The 17,500-nt window shown below is 40.3% G+C and overlaps 1 protein-coding gene across 3 annotated transcripts in view; it reads left to right on the top strand.

Annotated features, from left to right (window-relative positions):
- The window catches only part of kif16ba (kinesin family member 16Ba), a 58,158-nt gene that overhangs the window by 32,038 nt on the left and 8,620 nt on the right, over nt 1–17,500 (top strand). Inside the window, exons 18-27 of one of the 3 annotated variants that reach the window (XM_017716485.2) lie at nt 1,278–1,310; nt 3,199–3,252; nt 4,013–4,214; nt 5,800–6,047; nt 7,471–7,861; nt 9,861–10,130; nt 15,105–15,418; nt 15,576–15,734; nt 15,963–16,068; nt 16,721–16,768. In XM_017716485.2, coding sequence (XP_017571974.2) covers nt 1,278–1,310; nt 3,199–3,252; nt 4,013–4,214; nt 5,800–6,047; nt 7,471–7,861; nt 9,861–10,130; nt 15,105–15,418; nt 15,576–15,734; nt 15,963–16,068; nt 16,721–16,768 — 1,825 coding nt within the window. The remainder of the gene's footprint in view (nt 1–1,277; nt 1,311–3,198; nt 3,253–4,012; nt 4,215–5,799; nt 6,048–7,470; nt 7,862–9,860; nt 10,131–15,104; nt 15,419–15,575; nt 15,735–15,962; nt 16,069–16,720; nt 16,769–17,500) is intronic. The other 2 variants (XM_017716486.2, XM_037543539.1) reach the window with 2 other exon arrangements.

The raw sequence follows: 17,500 nt of genomic DNA, 5'->3' as shown, positions 1-17,500 counted from the left end.
CCTGCTTGTAATCCAGTACATCACTGGCTTATCTTCACTGGTAATGCTCAAACTTTGTGTCAATGAACTTGCAGCCCTTAAACTGTATTTCACTGACATGCACATGTTCACCTTTACCATAAAAGTCACAAGAAATAGGAGTGACATGTACAGAATACGCTGCTGCAACATTTTACACTAGCGAAAAACAGGAAACTTAACTGTAAAGGCTCAGCACAGAAATGTTCTGCTTTTCCGGCTGTAATCAGACGTTTCTGTGTGTAAATGATAACTGTGTATATATTTAACTTATTTCTAATTCTCAATTAATGCAGTGAATTTAAATTGATCATGAAATAATCCATGTAAATATCTAGAGACTGAATATTTAGTTTTTAAAGTATTCTTACTGTGGTGCCTTAATGCCATTTTGTGCTTTAAAATCTAGTAAAGGACCCTTTAAATCTATCCTAAAAGTTTCTAAGCAGGCATTTTTTGTGACGTTTGTTTTTAAGATATGTTCTGCTGAGTTACATGGAGCTCAAAGCATTTATGTTCGTATACTTGCATGAAGTAAATTTGTTCAAAAATGTGCTTGGCAATATTATATCATTGTGGTAATAATTTGTCACAATATGCTGTTTTGAGTATATCGCTGTTGTCAGAACAAAACCTTGTGTCTCCATTATTGACGTTTTTTTAGTTTTTGACAGAATTTGAAAATGCCTGTTGCTCTTTACAATATGAGTAAATTTCATGATTAGTGAACCAAAAGAAACGGCCCAAAATTACTTGGAAAAAACGTCCGGTTCCATTGACTTACATTAAGTATAGTCTGTTTTTTCCTTCTCCTGTAAAGTTACCATTTTGGAGATACGAGGTTTTCTTATGACAACAGCGATATTGTGGATATTATTAGTACTTAAAGAACACTGACCAACTGCATATTTCATTACAAAATGATCATAGTTTAGCCTGTTGAATGAAATGACATGCACAGCAGTTTAAAAGAAAAAAAAAAGAATTTCCAGCATTTTATGCCCATATTATGCAGCCCTAACTCAGTCGAGTGTGTCCAGACTTTTGACTGTTGTTGAACATAAAAACTTCCCAATGCTTTGTGACATCGCAACGTTTGTGATATTGACGTAATGAAAGTTCTGTGGCAGCATATCATGTTTGGAATGTGGGAACATTTTCATGCTGACAGTTGAACAAGTCTGAAAAGTGTTTTTTTTGTTTGTTTGTTTTTGTTTTGTTTTATTATTTTGTTTGTTTGTTTTGTTTTCCGATGACAGTCTCTACACAGAAAAGGTGCCAATATTTTTCAGGTAGACCAACCTGTCCCAAAAAGTCTCTAACCTTCACTGTTGTGTTTGTTTTTGCTTATTTGTTGTTGGGTTTTTTTTTTTGGTTGTTTTTGTGTCTGTCGTGTCGTTTTTTTAAACTTTTTTTTATTAATTTTTTTTTTTGGTGCTGCCCCCCCTCCCTCCCATTTCATTGCCTGTTTACGGTGCTCGTGACCTTCATCATTCACCTCTGACTCGACTGATTCTGCCACTTTTTATTTATATGTTATGAGCATGTCTACATGTATGTGATATATCTTTGCATCTACTGCACTGCTTGCTTAATCCATGCTTACAGTGTAACAGTGCTGGCGCATTGCTTTGTATGCAGCAGCTCATTCCCTGTGCTTGTGTGCGAGTAATAAGAATGTTGTAACCCTTAGAAGTCTGCAGTTATGCTATTTAAAGGGAAATTCCACACATTAATTAGAAAATCTGTATAATTAAATGTAAAATTATAATTAAAAGTCATTTAGAGGGGTTTCATCTGAAATGCCCAGTTCTAGAGAGACTTGGAGTTAGATTTACTCACAGTGGTGGTGATCAGAATCGGACGCCTGAAGAGTTTAATGATTTAAGGTTATTCCACAGAACGGGTAAGAATGTGCTGCCTGACACCTGAGACATTGTTTTACCAGAATAAGATAAAATTTTGGCCTAAAATATAAGTTATCAAACACATTTATGGTGGCGAGGTAAATACAAGGTGTTCGTCAAAGAGACTTTCTTCAGATTTGACCATAATCAACATTACATATAAAAATTTTGAAGCATAAGTAAATAAGTATATTTTTGTTGTAGACCTCTCAGTTCACTATCAATGAAAAAACAGTTTACAATGTCTGCAAGTTTCTCTACACTGCACAATTTAATTTACGTCTCGTCCATTTATTTATGCAGAAAGATCTGTGAATTTACCTTTTAAATTACTAGCTATGCACTAAAATGAACATCCTTATCTGAAACTGAAACTAAGGACACACTGGGCCAAAATATCTAAAATTAGGTGTTTGCATGGTAGCAGGAATTGTCATTCGAGTGACATCATGTTTTCAGTGGAATCAAAACCAACCTATAAAAAAACTTTAACTTTTTTTAGTTATTCTATAGAGCTATATTTAGTTATACTCTCAGAGCTGTGTGCTAAATGTCTGAAGCATCACTGGCTACTGTTACAACAAACCTGCATCATCATAAGGAGCTTTTTAAGGCTACAGCATATTACGCCCATGCTTGGGTATCGCTGTAGCACCCCTGCTGTTACTCTCAGAATACAGCTTGCACAGGGTTTTGGGTGTTAAATCCCCCTCCTTACACCCGACATGAGCAGAAATTGTTAATGGCTTGTCTAGTGTTCCTCATATAAGCTGTAAAATGTGTATACATCACTGACTTTTTCGCTGTTGATCAGCTCAGGCTGTTTGAACAGAGAAGGGAACTGACAGTAAAGCATTTTGTTGTAGGCCTGTTTCTGCACTCATTGTCCATAATGTCCTTAAGCTCCACTTAATACATAGGTGCACTTTGTAGTTCTACAGTTACAGACTGTAGTGCATCTGTTTCTCTGCATACTTGTTTAGCCTCCTTTTACCCTGTTCTTCAGTCGTCAGGACCCCACAGGACCCCCACAGAGTTTTTAAACACTGTGTTCACTCACTGTCCTTTACCGTTGTTCCGTTTCGTTGAGCTGAGTGAGAAATAAATGATAAATCGCAGCATTTTTTTATCACCTGACTGCATCTTCTAAGGGTTAAAAGTGTGATTCTGTATTTTGAGGCACAATGGAATGAGTGTGTGTCAGTTTGTGTGCACGAATGTGTGAGATGTATATACAATTAAAAGCTGTTCATTAACTGCATGTGTTTTACAGACTGGAGTTTGAGAGGCAGCAGCGAGAGGAGCTGGAGAAACTGGAGAACAAAAGGTCTGTGATGTCAGTAGGGCTGTCATGATTACTTGATTACGTTCAATAAAAGTAATATTAAATTTTCACCTTCTTGATGAATTGGTTTTTAAATTCTGCTATTTCTCTATAACAGTGAGATGCAGAGCTTAATGCATGAACCCAAGTATTTACAAAAATGGGTTTTATAATCTGTAAAAAAAAAAAAAAAAAAAGTTAAATGTTTATGGGGGTAAATGTCTGTTTTACCTGGAAAAAACATGTGTATGAGTTTAATATGTACAGGCTGGTGATGCAAAAACCTGCACACAGTTGAGAGTTTTCCAGGGGAGTAAATCCCAGAAATGCAATTGAAATTCCTGAAAATGAAATTTCTGACTGAATTAGTCCACAGCTATTCAGAAAAAATGTAAAAAAAACCCAAAAATTAGATGTTCAGAGGACAAATTATGAGGGAGGGCTTTGCCCCCATGTTTCCCTGTGTATTTACAATATGCAGTTCAATACACAATTTAAAATATATTTAAAATATTTTGCATATACAGTACATGTGTATATGTTTTTGCCCTGTTGTCAAAACAGTAAATTGCTTAAATGATTGACAGTCACAGCCATGGCATTGAATTTAGGTGACCACTTGTGACCAAACAACCAGAGATCACAATTTAGAGGCATGACATTGACTTTACAGGTTGATTAGGATTGTCCAGTCTTACCATAAACCAAAGCCAAGTACATAAATCGACTGAACGTCATTAAAGAAGGTGTCTGTGTTCCTCAGGCGTCTCATTAAGGAGATGGAGGAGAAGCAGAAAAGTGAGAAGGCAGAGCTGGAGCGCATGCAGCAGGAGGTGGAGTCTCAGAGGAAGGAGTCTGAGCAAGTGCAGCTCCGCATCCGCCGGCAGGAGGAGACCCTGCACAGACGCAGCCAGGACATCGAGAGCAGGATGAGGGATCTGATCGCAGAGAAAGAGCGTTTTCAGGTACGTGTGGTTGAGCAGATGGAAGTTTCAGTAGATGTGTGCTTGATATTACATCAGCATCTGTGTACGTGAGCATCCAGGTGTATAGGCTACTGGTAAAAAGATTAGAATCACTTTTTAACAGATTTCAGTCAATTTATAATGAGATGTATTGCAGATACGTGTATGAAATTGTTCTAATATGATAGCAATAGTACTTTTCAGCTGCACAGCTGCCATAATTAGCAGGAAGATAAAACCGAAGGAGAACGATGAACAGAGCTGTAGAAGATTCTAAAACGACGATCGACATTCTAATAAAATTAACAGCACGATTGAAATTCTAATAAAATTAAGATCCAAAATAAAGTTTTAATAAACGTGACACCTAGAATGAATTTAGAATAAAATTATATCCGGAATGAAGTTTAAATAAAATTAATATCCAGAATGAAGTTCTAATAAAATGAATATCCAAAATAACGTTTTAATGAAAGTGACATCCTCAAATTCTAATCTATTAATATCTATAATCTCCAAGTTCTAATCTGTTCATATCTATAATACAGTTCCAATAAAATTACTATCCAGAATTTTCTACTAAAATGAATTTTCAGAGTGAAGTTCTGATAAAATTCATAACCAGAATGAAGTTCGAATCAAATTGATATCCAGAATAAAAATCTAATAAAAATTAATATTCACATTACATCCAGAATAAAGTTCTCATCAATTAATGTCTATGATGGTGTAAAAAAAAAAATGACCAACCAAGATGAATTGCGAAGAAAAGGAATATCCAAAATAACGTTTTAATAAAAGTGACTAACTTCTAATCTGTTTATGTGTATGACATCCACAAGTTCTAATCTGTTTATATCTATAATGAAGTTCTAATAAAATTACTAATCAGAATGGTGTTCCAATAAAATGAATATCCTGAATGATGTTCTAATCAAATTCATGTTCAGAACAAAGTTCTAAGAAAATTGATATCCAGAATAAAAATCTAATAAAAATTAATATTCACATTCCGTCCAGAATAAAGTTCTCATCAATATCCATGATGGTGTGATAAAATTAATATCCAGAATGATGTTCTAATCAAATTATTATCTATAAAGAAGTCTTGATAAAATTAATATCCAGAATGATGTTCTAATCAAATTATTATCTATAAAGACGTCTTGATAAAATTAATATCCAGAATGATGTTCTTATAAAATTAATATCCAGAATGAAGTCCTACTAAAACTGACATCCATAAGACAAATCTAATAAAAGTAATATTCACATTAGATTTAATCAAAATGACATCCAGAATAAAACGATAATAAAATGAATATCCATAATGTTCTAATAAATTAATATCAAGAATTAATTACATTTTAAGTTATAGTTTAAAAATATTCAGAATGAAGTTATGAAGTAATGATGATGATGATGATATACTGCTGAAACGTGGAACAGCTGAAATGAGTCGACTCCAGAAGATCTGTAGATTTCATGAACCTTCAGTCAGAACTGAATAGGACTCTATCTGAAACTTGAAAAGCCAGAGGCTTTTTATTGCATTAGTGTTTATTGTTTTATATACTTATTTTAGGAGGAGCGTGACCGGGATCTGCAGGAGCAGGAGCAGCAGAAGCAGAAGAAACAACAGGAGCAGCTGCAGAGCCACCATCATCTGGAGGAGTCCCTGCTGGAGGAGGAGGTGTTAGAGGTGCTGGAGGTACTGGAGATGCAGGATGATGAGGAGGAAGTGCATGCAGAGCAAACAGAGCTGTTCATAGAGCTGGAACGACTCAAACGGGAAAGAGAGGAGCAGGTGGTTAAAATCCAGATGGAGAGGAGGTGAGAACGGCTGCGAAAGTTTGAGCCCCCCCAAGTCAAAAGATGTTTTGTTGATTTAAGTGGGAATAAGTAAACACGCCCTCTGTTGAGAACACACTACTGCACATTTTAATAAACCATTACTGTTTACTTGCTGATTATACAGCAGTTAGTTCTGGCCACGCAAGCTGATTGGTTGAGAAGCGTTCTAACCACGTTATTATTTCACCATAACATGACTGGTTTTTCACAAACGCTCCGCTGAGACATCGTTGCTAGGCAACGACTTCGACAGCTGTAGGAGACGCTCAAGTCGATTGAACGTTTTTTACTTCTTACTTTGCCACAAACAGAAAATGGACACTTAAGATCACATCTGACCGACAGCCGATCTGGTCCGACTCTGAAGATGAGACGACACTAAATTCCCAACCTGTCAGTTGGTCTGGAGAACGAACCGCCGGCTGTGCAGCGAGTGGGCGGAGTCCATTACTCTGACGTAGCAGCAAGCTGCTTGTTAAGGAGCTATAATTTGGTGGAAGGAACTGAACATTAAAACCTATTAAACGCCGCGTTCACAGCCAGTTCATTCATTTGTTACGTTATTTATTTAACAGTTGTATAAAACTAACAGAGCACTCGAGGTGGTGTGCTATCGCTATAACGTCATGGCTGTGGTGATCTACGGAGACCGAATCACAGCCGTGAAGTTATTTTGTGATAACACACTCCCTCTCATGTTCTACTGCTTAAATATTGGAGAAGAAATAAAACATAAGATGTGGCAAAATCGTTTATTGATCCCAGAGGGAAATTGTAGTTGTTACAGTTGCAACCATTTATGTAAAACAATAAACACTTTAATAATTTAGAACAAAAGATGGAGAAATTTGCAATATGTACACAAGATTTGAGCTCTTATGAATACAGTAAAGTGACTGATGATAAATATTAAACATCTAGTATAAATCAGTTCAAATGATTGTACCTCTGAGTTTTTGCACACGTAATTATTATTGTTACACATATGAACAGTGCAGTAAGGTATTGTTTTGCACAGATGAGCCACACTTTGAATCACACACTGAGGGAGGAGTTATAGAGTTTGATGGCCACAGGTAAGAATGACCTCCTGTGGCGCTCTGGTCATTTCGGTAGAATGAGTCTTGCACTGAATGACCTCCTGTGTCTCATCACAGTGTCATAGAGTGGGTGGGAGCCGTACTGAATGCTTTATTTATTTATTTATTCTATTTTTTCATGTTAAACTCCAACAAAGAAACAAATTGTGCTTGGAATGATATATTATGTGCTCTCCATAAAATATGTGAACTTATTTTCTCTTAAACTTACTGGACTGTATATCCACGTTTATTATGTCCGTTTATATTGACATTTCCTTCATCCGTGTATTCCAAGTGTAACTAAAAGTATGTATGTGCAGGCGTTTGGAGGAGCGTGAGCGGGAACAGTTGACACTTGTTGGTCGCCTGGAGGAGCAGCTGCGTGAACGCAGCGAGGAGGCGGCATCTCTGCTGTCGCAGGAGGAAGCGCGGCGGCTGCAGGAGGAACGGCGCAAGCTGGCCGAGATCAGAGAGGAGCTGCTGGTGGCTAAGGAGGCGCGACTGGACGGACAGGAGGAGGAGGACGGAGGAGAGGAAGCGCTGAGGAGGGCCAGGGGGCGCTACAGGCGATTCAAACAGGAGCAGGTGCAGGAGCTGGAGGCGCTGGAGGAGGGGCTGATCCAGCAGAAAGAACGACTGGAGAAGGAGGTGGCCAACGAACGAGCCTCCATCAGCCTAATGCATCACGCGCACAGAGAGAAACAGAGACTGGTAGGGAGACATACTGTCACTAAGAGAGATCTTGCTTTTTATCTTTTTTTTGTCATTAAAAGAAATATTTCTGTGAAAAATTTAATTTGCATGTTTTTTTTTTATCGTGTGACCATTGATGTGCATTTAGGAACTTATAGAGACTTATAGAGACTTATAAAACGTTTGCACCCTCCTGATTAAATGAATAAAGTGAAAATAAGTTGCGCATCTTCTACGGAGAAAACGCTTTGATATGGCATTTTTCTGGGGATTTTAGGGTGCAAGGAAAACAGAACCTGCCATCACTTTTGTTAAAAATGTTCCTAATACGATAAAGTACACATTTTCAGAGTGAAATAGGATATTTAGGTCGGAAGAAAATATGGGGGTGACATGATTTTACTCCTCAGGATTTGATTGGATCGTGAAATTCAGGAAATTTGAAACCAACACTTGCAGAAATGCTAGAGGAAAAAAATGAATAAAAAAATAAATAAATTAGGAAACGATACAAATACTGCCAAGATACTTAAACTGCCTCACTTGTCTTAACGTGAACATGGGTTGCCAGCATAAACAAACTGAAATAACTCCACGTGATTATTCTAAAAACCAGACAGAGAGAGTAAAGTGTGGAGACGAAAGGAGATGGTCACCAACGTGCATGTACATGCAGTCAGGAGCGAAGATGATGACTGGTGTTCTCGCCCGATGATTGGAGATGGTGGGAGGGGGAGGGAAACATATTATTGGTTAGTATAACTTTTCTCCCGGCCGCTGGAACACAGTGGCACAAGTTTAGAGGTGGCAGAAGTCTCTATGCTGCCATCAAAGATTATTGAGAAGAAGGAATTTTGCCTTTTAATTGATATGACGCAATGAATTAAGCTTAAAATGACCAAGGGCATGAACTAACAGAAAACAGCCCATTTAAATTTCAGATTGACTTTAAATTCAGCAAATAACCACTAATTATACATTAAAATGTGCAGAAGTGTGGTCTCTGTAGAGCAGTGCTTCCTGATCCTGGTCCTGCTGGACCCCTTGCACCGCACATTTTCTGTTTTTCCTGTCAAAACACACTCATTTCAACCTGTGAGGCTTGTGAATTAGCATACTAGTTGGATCAGGTGTGTTGAGAAACTGGCAAACGCTAAAATGTGCAGCGCAGGGGGTTCCCTAAGACCAAGTTTGTTAACCACTGCTATAGAGAATGTGCTGACTTTCACCTAGAACATCAAAAACCACCTGTCATTGGATCAGAGGCATCCAAACGTTTGCATACAGCTGTGTATGAGTAGCTGTAAGAGTTAGCAAACATAGCACTGGTTCCACACAATATGAAGGCATGTATTGCTCTTGATGAGTAACCACGGGAGGTTAAACTGGTAGGTTTTCCTCTTGGATGAGGACGCTTGAGTGATGGAGGCTGCCTCTTCAGATGAGCTAATGCCAACACTAGAGCTAACCAGTGCAATATTAAATGGTGATGGGGACCTTTTACCTTTCTGTATAATTCTGTGGTTGAGATGTCATTAGAGTGCTTTGAATGTGATGTGAAATGGTTCATGGTAGGCTCAGATATCTTTGCAGTGGTGGTGATGGCAACCAGGGTCTTTGGAGAGGTTTCCCATATAAAACCCTGCAAATACCTCTCGTCCATGAATCTGTTTTTAAAAAGTGCGTTTTGAGCCCAACCTTTCTCAGAACTATCATAAAACCATGTCTCAATCACTAGGCAGCATATTCATAACTATTCCGTGTAAGAACTTTCTGTGAGGGAGCTTTTCCAGGCATTAAACTCTTCAGTGATGGTCCCATGTCATGTCAAATGACTCTGAATGACTTTAAGGTCTTAACCATTTATTCAAGTAAATGGTTTTTAAAAATTCCCTTTTAAAACAATCTTGTTACTGCACGTCACAAATAAGAGCAAACAGACTGTTGAAACATAATACAGGCGTTTCACTGGATCTTTGGCCTCTATAGTCGTCTCCTGTTCTCTCCTCTTCTACAGGTGTTCGAGGCCGTGGAGCATGGAGCTCAGGATGCTTCCTCTCTCCTACAGGAGGAGGCCTTGCTGTCTCAGGCTGAGATCAGGTTGCAGTGTAAAGAGCGCCAGCTGCTCTCTTTGTGCCAAAACCATCTCCCCGCTGTCTCTGAGGAGCGCCAGAGAGCTGAGGAGGCACTGGACAGGATGTGGGCGAAAGGTGCAAGGGGCAGGAGTGTGGGGATGGATCCGAGTCCAGATCAGGTGGAGAAGGAGTTGGATGAGACGCTTTATCAGGTCAGAGGAAAAAAAACCCACACAAATCTGGATTAGTGTTAATAAACATGTCGTGCTGTAATCAAATGTGACTCATTCACATGGGCTGGAGGGCAGGGAACCAGCCATGACTGAAGGGTTGCTGGTTTGATCCCCTGAGCTGACAGTATGTGACTGAAGTGCCCTTGAGGAAGGTACCTAACCCCCAACTGCTCCCTGGGCACTGTGGATAGGGCTGCCCACCGCTCTGGGCAAGTGTGCTCACTGTGTGTGTGTTCACTAGTGTGCATGTGGTGTTTCACTGCATGGATGGGTAAAATGTGGTGGTGAAATTTACCCACTGTGGGGCTAATAAGGGTCACTGAACTTGACTTATCTAATATTTAGATTTTGATTAATCAGATTATTTTGCGTAGTTCATATTTGTCTATTTTGCTCAAATACGATACTCGAGAGATTGTATAGATTTAAAAAGCAGTGCATTGCGCTACGTGAGCTGCTTGGTCAGAATGTATTACTTTCAGTAATACAGTAATGTTGTTTTTGTTTATTTGTATATCATCATCGCTGTCCATTGGAAAAACATCTCTATTTTTTGCAATATTTACTTTTTGTACTTTTACTTTTCATTGCGTGAGACGATTAGTCTAATAGAAATGCTCCGAAGTCGCTTAGAATAAAATCTCTTTCTCTTGATAGGTAAGGGTTTTTACCCTCTTCTCCTGGGAAGTTACTATTTTGGAACTACTTGTTTTTCTTTGGACAGTGACGATATACAGTCACGTCATGTGTGGCCCTGGTCAATTATTTTTATTTTTTTATTTTTTTTGTCGTCGATGAAAAAATGAGTGAAAAGGAGAGAACACACCTTTTTTTGCGATCAATTTTTTAATCATCTTTAACAAAAGCAGTAACCAGTCCCGCAAAAACACATAACACAAATCTCAAATATACCCATACACCAGAGATGCCAACACAAGCACAGACCATAAAATATGGGGGAATAAAAAAAAAAAGGGGGGGGTTACAGCATAATTTTTCAGGGTTTCAGTTGCATCGTACCAAATATTAACATTAGCTTCATTAGCACCTTTAACTCGGGCAGTGGAGAGTTCCATGTACATTATGTCCAAGAAATAAAAATCCAGGCTGTAATTGAGAGAATGAGGAGGTTTCCATCGAACTGCAGTGAGTCCAGCCAGAATAATACGTTTTCCACTTTTGGATAAAGAGAGTTCCGAAAAGTCATTAAACAGTAGAGTTGGTATGATGGCGGGCATCTCCAGCGAAACGAGATTTGAAAGCCTAGAAGCAACCTTGTCCCAAAATGATGTTACAGGAGGGCATTCCCAATACATGTGAAGAAAAGTACCACAAGCCTTTGTAGAACACAGTGTGCACGTAGGGTTATTAAGAATATTCATAAAGGAAGGTTTGCGAGGAGTGAGTAGGAGAGAACACACTTGAATGTGGATTTCTGGACATTTTTGTGAAAAATTTCTTTGCAGATGCAAAATAACACATATAAAATGTGCCATAACTTGCACAGGCCACATTTTATGTATTTGTTTTATTTTTGGCCCAGTATGTAAAATCCAACAAATAAACAGTACAAATTGTGCAAATGTTCACAACGTATGTTATCTGTAGAACTTTTCACTTAGATGACCAGCAAGATTTGACCAGAGCACTCTAACCTTTGCATACAGCTCTATATCAGATATGCAGTCAGTGGTTAAACTCCTCTGTGATTATAGCCTCTCCCTCTTGTTCATATACAGCACCCTCCGCAATTATTGGCACCCCTTGTTAAGATGTGTTAAAAGCTTTAAAATAAATTGAGTTTTTATTTCAGAAGAAAAATATAACCTTTAACTCAAGTGAATTTAAAAAAAAGAAAAGAAAAGAAAAAATTCCCGACTAAGAAATCGTTTTCATAAAATCACCTGTTCCACAATTATTGGCACCCCTAACAATTCCTAGAAAATAAATGTAATTGAAGCGTTTCTGTCATTTCTACTGTAGTGTATAAAGTTGATCAGAGTATCTAGGAACCTTTAATTAGTAATTCATCATTTCCTGTTTCTCTGGGGTATAAATATGACGTGACACAGAGGCCTATTTCTCTTATCCACTCTTCAACATGGGAAAGACAAGAGAACACACCGTTCAAGTAAGGCAGATGTGTGTCGACCTTCATTAGTCAGGCAATGGCTACAGGAAAATAGACACTGTCCTACACCTGCCCACATCTACAGTCAGAGGAATCATCAAGATGTTTAAAACAACTGGAACAGGGCAGACAAGCCTGCACGAGGACGCAAGAGGAGGATGATAGGAGAAGTAAAAAGTTCTCCAAAGCTCACTGTTAGAGAATCGCATTAAAGAAAAGCATCTTGGGGTCACAAAGTCTCCATAACAACCATCAGGCACTATCTACATGCCAACAAGCTGTTTGGGAGGCACGGAAAAAGCCTTTTCTCACTAACAAGCATAAACGTAAACGTCTGGAGTTCGCTAAGCGGTACTGGGACTTCAACTGGGACCGTGTGCTTTGGTCAGATGAGACCAAGATAGAGTGTTTGATGCCAAAAAGCTCTAGCGGGTCTGGCGTAACACAAAAGATGAGTATGCGGAAAAGCACCTCATGCCTACTGTGAAGTATCAGTGATGCTGTGGGCCTGTTTCTCTTCCAAAGGCCTGGGAACCTTGTTAGGGTGCATGGCATCATGAACTCTGAAATACCAGGACATTTTAAATCAAAATCTGGTGGCCTCTGCCCGAAAGCTGAAGATGGGGCGTCACTGGGTCTTTCAGCAAGACAATGACCCTAAACATGTGGCCAAATCTACACAAACATGGTTCACCAGACACAAAATCAAGCTCCTCCCATGGCCAGCTCAGTCCCCAGACCTCAACCCAATTGAAAACCTGTGGGTGAGCTGAAGAGGAGACTGCATAGGGGAGGACCCAGGACGATTTGGAGAGATTGTGCAAAGAAGGATGGTCGAAGATCCCTCTCTCTGAATTCTCCCATCTTGTGAAATGTAATGGGAGAAGATTAAGTGCCGTCTTGTTGTATTAACATCAGGGGTGCCAATAATTGTGGCACAGGTGATTCCATGTAAAATAATTATTTCTTAATGTGGGATTTTTCCCCCCCCACTCAATAAATGCACTTGAATTAAATGTTGGATTTTTTTATTTCGCATTTAAATAAAATTTAGGAAGATATTGGTGAATGAGGCCCACTAAGCTATGCGTAGTTTTCTTCTGAACTCTGTAGTGTAGTCTGGAGAGGCTACAGTCTCACAGACAAACATAGCAACACACAGTGCAGCTGGGCTTCAGCCTACAGTGCTTACAGATGGACTGAAGGGTAAAACTAGCTAAATGTGTGTAAAATAAATAAATAAAATAAATAAGTAATAATAATAATAATAATAAATTAAGTGTTTATTTCATTAACTTAAACAGGCCTAGTATTTTTATTCATTTATCATAATTGTAATAAATAATGTGTGTGTGTGTGTGTGTGTGTGTGTGTGTGTATGTATGTATGTGATATATATAATATTAAATCATTGCAATATTAGTTCATGTTATTTATAGTGGCAGCCACCATGGTGGCAAAAGCAAAATCCAGGGCATGGGAGGAGTTTGGTGAGGCCATGAAAAAAGACTTTTGTTTGGCCTCAAAGAAGTTCTGGACAACTGTCCCGCGACTTGGGAGCGATCGGGGTGGCTGTGCCCAAGCTGTATTCGGCAAGGGTGGAGAAACTTTGACTTTAAATAAGGACGTTGTCGGCCGGTGGAAGGAGCACTTTGAGGAACTCCTTGATCCGGGAGATGTGCCTCCCTCACGGGAGTCAGGGCCAGAGGTTTCTGGTGTGTCAAGTTCCAAGCTCCTCAGTGGAAAGGCACCGGGGGTGGATGCGATTAATTGTGCCCTGTCTCCACTCCTGTTCGTGATATTCATGGATAGTGTGTCAGGGTGTAGCCAGGGTCAGGAGGGCATTATGTGTGGAGGCCGGAGCGTGGCGTCTCTACTATTTGCAGACGATGATGTTCTTTTGGCTGAATCACATGGATGCCTCCAGCGCTCGCTGGAGCAGTTTGCAGTTGAGTGTGAAGCGGTTGGTGTGCGAGTCAGCACCTCAAAGGAAAGGATAGCATGCCCACTCCAGGTAAGGGGAAAGGACTTGCCCCAGGTGGAGGAGTTTAAGTATCTTGGGGTCTTGTTCACGAGTGATGGGAAGAGGGATCATGAGATCGGCCACAGGCTGGGACAGGCGGCAGCAGTAATGCGGTCACTGTACCGGACTGTAGTGGTGAAGAGTGAGCTGAGCCAAAAGGCGAAGCTCTCTGTTTACCAGTTGGTCTACATCCCGACCCTCACCTATGGTCATGAGCTGTGGGTAATGACTGAAAGAACGAGATCGTGATTACAAGCGGCGGAAATGAGCTTTCTTCGTCGGGTGGCGGGCTACACGCTATTTGATAGAGTGAGGAGCTCGGTCGTCCAGGAGGAGCTCAGAGTAGAGCCGCTACTCCTCCGCATTGAGAGGAGTCAGCTGAGGTGGTTCGGGCATCTGATCCGGATGCCCCCTGGATGGTCCTGGTGGGGGTGTAACAGGCAAGGCCTACCGGGGCAAGGCCTACCGGGAAAAGACCCCGGGGTCGTCCTGGACCCACTGGAGGGATTATATCTCCAGGTTGGCCTGGGAGCGGCTTGGGGTCCCCGGGAATGAGCTGGAGGAAGTTGCAGGGGACAGGGTCATCTGGGATTCTCTGCTCTCTCAACTGCAACCATGAGCCTGTATGGACTAGCAGTTGACGACGACGACGATGATGATGATGATGATGATGATGATGATGATATATTATTAATTATGAGAAGATCAGGCTCTGAGATATCTGATGGCCCTTTTAACCATTCAGTGCAACAAAAAATGTGTAGGAGAGTAAATATTGTAAACCTCATCTTCCTTTCAGATAGAGAAGGAGTTGGAGGAGAAGGAGGAGCGTCTGTCCCAGCACAGCGCCAATGCGGAGCAGCTTCAGCAACTTCAGCAGACGTACGAATTTACGGCGAACGTGGCGCGTCAGGAAGAGAAGGTGCGGAGGAAGGAACAGGAGATTCTGGAGACGCAGGAGAAGCAGCAGAGGGAGGAGCTGGAGCGAGCGGTGGCGCGACTCGAGAGGAGGCACTCCGCCTTCCGCAGGAGCCTCAGCCTGGAGCCCGAAGCTGAGGAGGGCCGCCGGAGGAGCATCGTCACCCTGCTGGGATCTGAACTCGACCAGGAAAGGTAAGAGGGCTCATATGGCTGTGGTTTTGGGGGCTACTCTTTGTATGGTGATTGATTCATTAGGCATTCAGTAGAGATTATTTCTACAAGTGCATCATCATGTTAATGTTAGTCTTCTGTGTAATCCTATAATGATGTCAATTTCTCTCTCTATCAGGATGGAGAGAGAAATTGCTCAGCTCAAGCAGAGGATCAGCGAGAGTGAGGGAAGTGGACGGAGTCTGTCAGTCAGTAGTGAGGAGAAGAACGGAGTAGCTAACTGTCCAGTGAGCCCCATCCAGGGCCTGCCTGCAGTGCTGCCTTTAACGGACGACAGGTAGCACCATGTTCACCAGACAGACACATACAGCTCAGTAAGAAAAGACCACCCAAAAAGATCCTTTCCATGTACATAATGTGCCTTTGACTGTAAATGTGATGACATTTGGATACATTGACTGCTGGCTAAGGCTTTCTTGTAGAACTATAGATGCTTATATGACTTGGCTCTGTCATACGGCTTCAGATAGTATTGTTAGGTTGTTGTGCATGTGTGTTTGTTTAGGTTAAATGCGTTTATTGAAGAGGAAGTGCAGAGGAGGCTGCAGAAGATGAACCTGCTGAACGGAGACAACATCAACAGCCTTTCACTCTCCACGGACTCACTGCACGTACGTCCACTTTCCACCACAACTCTGTGTATATACTGTATATCTGATCTTACTTAGTTCACCTGTTGTAAGAGTAATGAAATCACCATATCATTGTCAGTCAGTAATGACCTCAGAATAACACTAGAATACAGTTAATGTAATGTAATGACATCAGCTTAATGCTATCATTCAGTTAGTGTAACTGTAATAACGTCAGTTAGTGTAACTAGTGACATCAGCATAATCCTGTAATTGTGTTAGTGTAACAGTACTGATGCCATTACTGTTACACTAATGAATTAACAAATTACATTAAATGCAACTATTTTTTTTTTCTAATATCAAAGTAATTGAATTTTCTAATATCAAAATTGCAAATTCTGAGAATGTTCAAGTTTTGCAGTTGTTATTATTATAGCCTGTATCACCGGTGATGCTGTCTTAGTTAATGTAAAGTGGGGAACTTTAACCTAATAACGCTGAGCTTGTGTTCTCTGGTCCTGGTTAAAGCTATGGCCGTTTAATGGTCTTTTTGGGAAGTCCAGTTGAGAGACCATTACCATGGTCCACGCTGCTGGAGATGAAAGCATGGACGAGCTCCTTTAGCCCTTATTGGGAAACTAAAGCTTTAATTCTAGCTGTGTAATTGCTTTGTAATTCAACCCAACAGGAGGAGGAGGAAGTTAGTGAGAATAACAATGTTAAAACGAATGTTGAGGTAAGCAGAGGCCTTGTACAGTCAGCACTGGTGATGGGAATGTGGTATGGGCTGTGATTTGCATGCTGCATCACTACTTGTTTGCATATTGCCCTTAAACCCTGAAGGTGTAATCCAGGTTTGCCTCTCTGAATCCCCGTTCACTCTATGCATGCCACAGATGACGCTGTCTTTGCCTGGAAAACTCTTCACCCACCAAATCTTTAATCAAATTAATGTGTCGGTGTTTTACAACCTAAACACTATCACCCCCATCAAAACATGCTTTTAATTAAAGCCAGTGGACAGCATGCGTCCATTAGCTCCTACAACCCTAATTCCAATGGAGTTGGGACGTTGTGTAAAACATAAATAAAAACAGAAATACGATGATTTGCAAATCCTTTTCAAGCCATATTCAGTAGAATACACTACAAAGACAAGATATTTAATGTTCAAACGGATAAACTTTATTGTTTTTTGCAAATATTCTCTCATTTTGAATTGCCTGCAACACGTTCCAAAGAAGTTGGGACAGGGGCAACAAAAGGCTGGGAAAGTTGAGGAATGCTCAAAAAACACCTGTTCAGAACATTCCACAGGTGAACAGGTTCATTGGAAACAGGCTCAGTCGTTCACAAGCAAGGGCGAAGTTCACCACTTTGTGAACAACTGCGTGAGCAAATAGTCCAACAGTTTAAGAACAACGTTTCTCAACATGCAACTGCAAGGAATTTAGGGATTTCATCATCT

Source organism: Pygocentrus nattereri, chromosome 12 (assembly GCF_015220715.1).
Source record: "Pygocentrus nattereri isolate fPygNat1 chromosome 12, fPygNat1.pri, whole genome shotgun sequence".
NCBI classification, from domain to species: Eukaryota; Metazoa; Chordata; class Actinopteri; order Characiformes; family Serrasalmidae; genus Pygocentrus; species Pygocentrus nattereri.
This window is presented reverse-complemented; position numbering and strand designations above follow the sequence as displayed.